The 5,516-nt window shown below is 35.2% G+C and overlaps 1 protein-coding gene across 4 annotated transcripts; it reads left to right on the forward strand.

Annotated features, from left to right (window-relative positions):
- Positions 1-1,114: 1,114 nt before the first annotated feature.
- LOC133696265 (ras-related protein RABF1) lies at positions 1,115-4,930 on the forward strand. 4 transcript variants are annotated; one of them, XR_009842646.1, is made up of 8 exons: positions 1,115-1,292; positions 1,717-1,796; positions 3,000-3,083; positions 3,305-3,399; positions 3,595-3,700; positions 4,229-4,322; positions 4,401-4,487; positions 4,629-4,930. XR_009842646.1 is itself a non-coding variant. In XM_062118405.1 (8 exons), the coding sequence occupies exons 1-8, from the start codon at positions 1,268-1,270 to the stop codon at positions 4,665-4,667; spliced, it is 606 nt and encodes a 201-aa protein (XP_061974389.1). In that variant the 5' UTR covers positions 1,116-1,267; the 3' UTR covers positions 4,668-4,930. The 4 variants fall into 4 exon arrangements, 3 of the variants coding, with proteins under 3 accessions (XP_061974389.1, XP_061974390.1, XP_061974391.1); XM_062118405.1 differs by having other exon boundaries at positions 1,116-1,292; positions 4,229-4,318; XM_062118406.1 differs by having other exon boundaries at positions 1,116-1,292; positions 4,229-4,306.
- The last annotated feature ends 586 nt before the right edge of the window (positions 4,931-5,516 follow it).

Genomic DNA, 5,516 nt, shown 5'->3' on the forward strand with positions numbered 1-5,516 from the left:
AGGCTAAAAGTTTTTGACAAGCACTCCTCACTTCCTTGGCAACATTAACTCCGACTTTTCTCTGCCGGCCAGCAAAATTTATCTCAACATAAATTTTAGATAAACAATTTCCTCTTGGAAATTTCTACGGGAGGAGAATCAAGAAAATGCATCCCAATGAAACCCTAATTAGTTGAAGCTAGCCAAATTTCCCAGTCATGAATGAGGAGTTCTCAAAACAAATCATCTTTATTCAAAGAATTTGAAGCACCCCGAGTAGCTTCGCCGATGATTTCCGAGTTCATCTCAGGTTCCACCTGTTTATAGCCATAATCCCAGGTGAAATGTAAACCCAAAACAGCAGCTCGTAGCTCAGCTTTAATTTGATATAAAATTTGATATTTTAGTTAGATATGAACCATATGGTTGCAATTTGTGGTGCTTAAATTAGCAATTTGTGTCCAAGATCTTATTAATTATTCTTTCAAATAAATTTGACAATAATATTAAGAATAAAATAAATTTTATTATTTCTTGTACATCGTTGACCAAATAAAATATAAAAATAATATTTCACTCTTTTCTTCATTAATGTCTCATATGATATAGTCTATTATTATAAGAACTAAAAACCTGTGAAGAATATGGTTAACCGTGTAATTCTCGTATTCATAAACAAAATATAAACGTGTTTAATATTATAGTAACTTTAATTTTTATAACTTCTTACAAAATATTCTTAGTTGTGATTTAACAAAAAATAGATTTAGTTAAAATTGTTGTAAAATAAATTCTAAAATGTAAAATAAATAAAAATTAAAATCTTTATAAATAAAAATGATTTAATTTTTTATAAAATAAAAATTTAAAATATATTATAAATAGATTCCAATATAAAGAATAAAAACTATTTAACTAATTAAATAATTATTTCTCAAATAACGATAACTGTCACAATATCAAACAATGAAACCATGTCCGTATCTGAGGCACCGCATTTACATTTTACACCCGAATTATTATTTACATGTCCGTAAAATTTCCTTTCCTTTCCGGGTAAAGCGTTCAATACCTGTACTGGATAGAAACGTTAAACACGTGGCTCAATACGCCAACAATACAAGTCAAATAAGACAACAAAATTAAATGGAAGAGCAACAGCCATTAACGACCTAGCAATTAGCTAAAACAGAGGACAAAAAGAAAAAGAAAACCGATCTTGATAAACCCCATACACTTTCTATACGTACAGTGTTAATTACATTAAAAGTATTTCAACAAGAAGGTCATGGGTTGCTCCTCTTCTCTTCCAGGTAATCCCTAGTTTGTCTTTTAATTTCTATGAAAGCCTTAATTTTTAACTTTCTTGGATTATGGTTTTATTTGGCACTATTGTGAATTAAGTGGATCAAAATGCGATTATGATGCTAATGTTGTTGGTTGACTGATTTAGTTTAGTTAGTTTAATGAGGTGTAAGTGAATTGTGAGATTAGTGTGATCGGGGAAATGAGTTTTTGGTAATTAGGGTTTGAGAAGTGTTGCTTGTTGATAAAATGATTTGATTTAGTGACCTTTTGAGGATTTTTGCTAAATCTGCTTTAAAGGTTGAAATTTTGGTTTTCTAGCTGTGGTGGCTGGTTATTTGTGTTTTGGTTGCTTATGGAGTGGTTCTATTAATTGATTTAATTCGATAATTTTGCCTATTTGGGGTTTTCTTTTGGGGAAAATGTTTGCAGATAGGAGTACTGGGAGATTGGGTGGACTTAACAATTCAGAGAGTGGTGGAGTGGCTGATGCCAAAAACCTACGCGTAAAGGTAAGTATATGGACCTTGCACTATAGACTGTCTTTTTTTTTTTGTGAGATTTGATTGGACATTGAGAAAACTTATGTGGGTAAGGGAGCAAGTGTTGAAACGGGATCAGGTTAGCAGTTGATATTGTTTGGATTTTCCATATTCTATGGGGCTTAGTTGATCTGCATTTCTCTAATGCCATGCTGTTTTGAGATTTTTTGGCAGCAATGCTGTTGATGAAAATGTCCATTTTTTTTTTCAAAGTGAGGCATTGTGTTTGAGTGTTTCAAGCTGTGATTAATTGGCCTTCTGATGCAAAAAGGGAAATAGTGTTGCTGCTGTTTTAGCATGTTGGGCGTTCTTTTTTTGTTTGGTCAGGGTTGGAGAAGTTGGTGGTGGTGGGCTGGTGGTTTCTAGGACCACTTTGTTTTATATTTTGGTGTGGTGTAGTGCTATGTGCTCTGTTTGAATTCTTGAAACAAGTTTGTACTTTTGGGAGAGTTTTTCCTTGCCTTCATGTAGACAATCACAAGCAAGCGATTACAGGTGGAATACTCTTTCAATTTAAACAATGATTTTTAAGCTGTTTTATGTGCAAATTTGGTTCCTGGACTGTTTCACACTCTGTTGTCTGATTTTATGTCAAAGTTTGCATGTTATCTTCTTTTTCCAGAAGCTATCCAGGTTATTCTAGCGGTTATTTTTGCTATTATCTGCTGGTGCCAACATGCATCTTATTAGACAATGGCACCACTTTGCTTGTTTTGAGGTTGGTTGAAGGATGACATAGGATATTTTAACTTTCAGATTCCTCAAAGTTCTCAATTTGAATCCTTGAATTCATTCTGTTAGCTTCTGTGTTCATATATTGACTAGCATTGGTACAGTTTGCTGATGAAATTATAGACTGCAGTTTGCTTTAAATTTAAGTCTGTCTTTAATCAAATCTGATTCAGAAAGATTTTTAAAAGGTCAAATAATGTCTGCATGTCATGCATCTATAAATTTTATATGAACTTATCGTGTACCATCAAAATACTCCACATGATTCAATACACAATGGATGAGCATTTGAGTCAACTCTTTGTTTGAATTTGTGTATAAAATCAAATACAAATTTCTTCCGCATGTTTTGAAACAACAACAATAAAGCATATTGGTGCTTTCTTGCTCGCATTTTTCAGAGTGAATGCAGCTGACCTTTCATTCCAATGTTGCGAACAGCTGGTTTTATTAGGTGATTCTGGTGTTGGTAAAAGCTGTATTGTTCTTCGCTTTGTTCGTGGCCAGTTTGATCCAACATCCAAGGTAAGGAATCTATCATTCCTTGCCATTCACATGCATTCACCTTGTTTGTTATTTAAGCCTCCACCTCCACCTCCACCTCCACCTCCACCTCCACCTCCACCTCCACCTCCCTCCATCTCTCTTTCTCTCCCACACCCGCACCCACACCTGCACCCACTGGCCCTAGAAGGCTGGAACTACTCTTGATACATCTACTTAGATTTGTTACTTTGGATTTTCAGGTAACTATTGGAGCTTCATTTTTGTCACAAACAATAGCTTTACAGGATTCTACAACAATTAAGTTTGAGATATGGGATACTGCTGGACAAGAAAGGTACTCTTGGCAAAGTGTATATTGTGTTGGTCACACACACATGCAGATACAAGCAAACAAGTCCATATTGAAAATTTACTGGAAAAGTTAATCTGATAGTATATTTTTCTTCTGGCATGTTCTTCCTTCCCCATCGCGTTTTCCTTCATAAACACCAAAGCTCTTATTGGTTATTGATTTTTGTTTCTTATTCAGGTATGCCGCACTAGCACCGCTATATTACAGAGGTGCTGCAGTTGCAGTTATTGTGTATGATATAACAAGCCCAGAGACATTCAACAAAGCACAGTATTGGGTTAAGGTAGTCTGCTGGAATCACAATTGCATCTTCTCTCGCCCTGTCACACATGCAGACACATGTTTATGTGGGTGATGAATTTGCCCTCACATTTTGATGTGAAAAGAATTTGGCTTATTGCTATATTGTTCTTAAACACTTTAATAAAGAAGGTTTATGCTCTACGTTTTCACAGAAAATTGAGAAAGAATTAACAGTTTTGATTCAGCATAGCACTAAGTTTCTGTTTTGAAAATATAAACTTAAGGCCGCTAAAATCTGTTACAAGATTATGAGTGTTTTAATATCGTAGCTGATGCAACCTAAGCTGTTTTCACTATTCATTTAGCATTGTGACGGCTCTGTATTTAAAAATCTCTTTTCTATCTTCGATCAGAATATAAATACCTCTCTTCTCTCTTTCTCTGAATTTAGCCAGAGATGTTTCATAGACTTGTTAAGTACATTTAAGCTTTACCATTTGCTCAATGATTTATCCTCTCTGCTTATGTGAAAGTTTATATTCTTGGCTTATATCCTATTGTGTAACAGGAGCTACAAAAACATGGGAGCCCTGATATAGTCATGGCTTTAGTAGGTAACAAGGCTGATCTTCATGAGAAGCGAGAAGTACCCACTCAAGCAAGTATAGTTATTTATTGGGAATAGATCATTCCTAATTGCTGAATATATTTTAATGTGTTTTGCTTTTTAATAATTGAAGGATGGCATTGAATATGCGGAGAAGAATGGGATGTTCTTTATTGAGACATCTGCAAAAACTGCAGATAATATAAATCAGCTGTTTGAGGTACCACTGACACTTATGTGCTTTATTTCTATACCATGGTTCTACTAGAAGAGAAATTACTTTGATGCAATTGAGTCTCTGGTTAATTATACTTAAAGGTTCCACTTTTAATTGTAATCTGACAACCTCTTGAATTTGCAGGAAATTGCTAAGCGACTCCCGCACCCTTCCTCAACATGACTGCGGACCCTTGAAACTGAATTAACTAGATTGCCTCAAATGTTACAAGAAAACCACTTGCCTGTATCAACTTTGTGTATATCTTGGTAGTTGCTCCTGTGATTTGACTGTCACTTAAGTTGAAAATCTACATTCCCTGTTATTATCATGAATAACACATGCAGCGTGTTGACTTGCAGTCCACAAGTTTATGGTGGACAACCATGTGAAAGGACTGCATAAAATTGTTGCTAAGTGTTTCAAATGTTATAGTTTTCGGGTAACCCTACCTGCCTCAGAGTATAAAAAATCATTTGAAAATACTACTAGTATATCAGGACAGCACCGGAGATTAAAGTAGCGTCCTGTGGATGCATTGCTTCTAGGAATATGAGTTCGCACAATTCTGAATGCTAAAATTTGAGTTTTGTGACAAACTGAGACTTTCAAATTGATTCTCAAACTGATGGCCAGTAGCTCAGTAGAAACGCTTGTACTTTTCAGCCTCAGTAACCATAAACCATGTTGGATGGATCATCAGGGTTGGGGATGAGTCCGCATCAAAACTGTGAGGGAACGGAACAATAATAGAGATGAAGCAACTTACCTGCTGGCTGTCATCTAGCTTGGTATTGCCAGGTAAAAGGTATGGATCGTGGAAGATCATTTTGTTGCCCCCCTTTCAATCATACAGGTAAAATAGATTATAGCTGCATACACTTTAAGGAGTACTGAAGGTAAAATAATTTGATCTTTGATCTAAGGTAATGGAATAGACCCCTGGAAACAATTGAAGCTATTACAGGCTTGGAAGATAAGCTGAGAAGTTGTAACTCTGTTGAAAGGGTTAAACATGTAGTTTGCATTCGT

The sequence above is a fragment of the Populus nigra genome, chromosome 6 (genome assembly GCF_951802175.1).
Source record: "Populus nigra chromosome 6, ddPopNigr1.1, whole genome shotgun sequence".
NCBI lineage: Eukaryota > Viridiplantae > Streptophyta > Magnoliopsida > Malpighiales > Salicaceae > Populus > Populus nigra.

What these genes read in the sequence shown, in the direction of transcription:
- LOC133696265 (XM_062118405.1), top strand. Translation starts at nt 1,268, where the DNA reads ATGGGTTGCTCCTCTTCTCTTCCAG. An exon ending in AGTTTGATCCAACATCCAAG is followed by an intron (nt 3,084 to 3,304) that starts GTAAGGAATCTA and finishes TTGGATTTTCAG; the next exon opens with GTAACTATTGGAGCTTCATT. An exon ending in GATACTGCTGGACAAGAAAG is followed by an intron (nt 3,400 to 3,594) that starts GTACTCTTGGCA and finishes TTTCTTATTCAG; the next exon opens with GTATGCCGCACTAGCACCGC.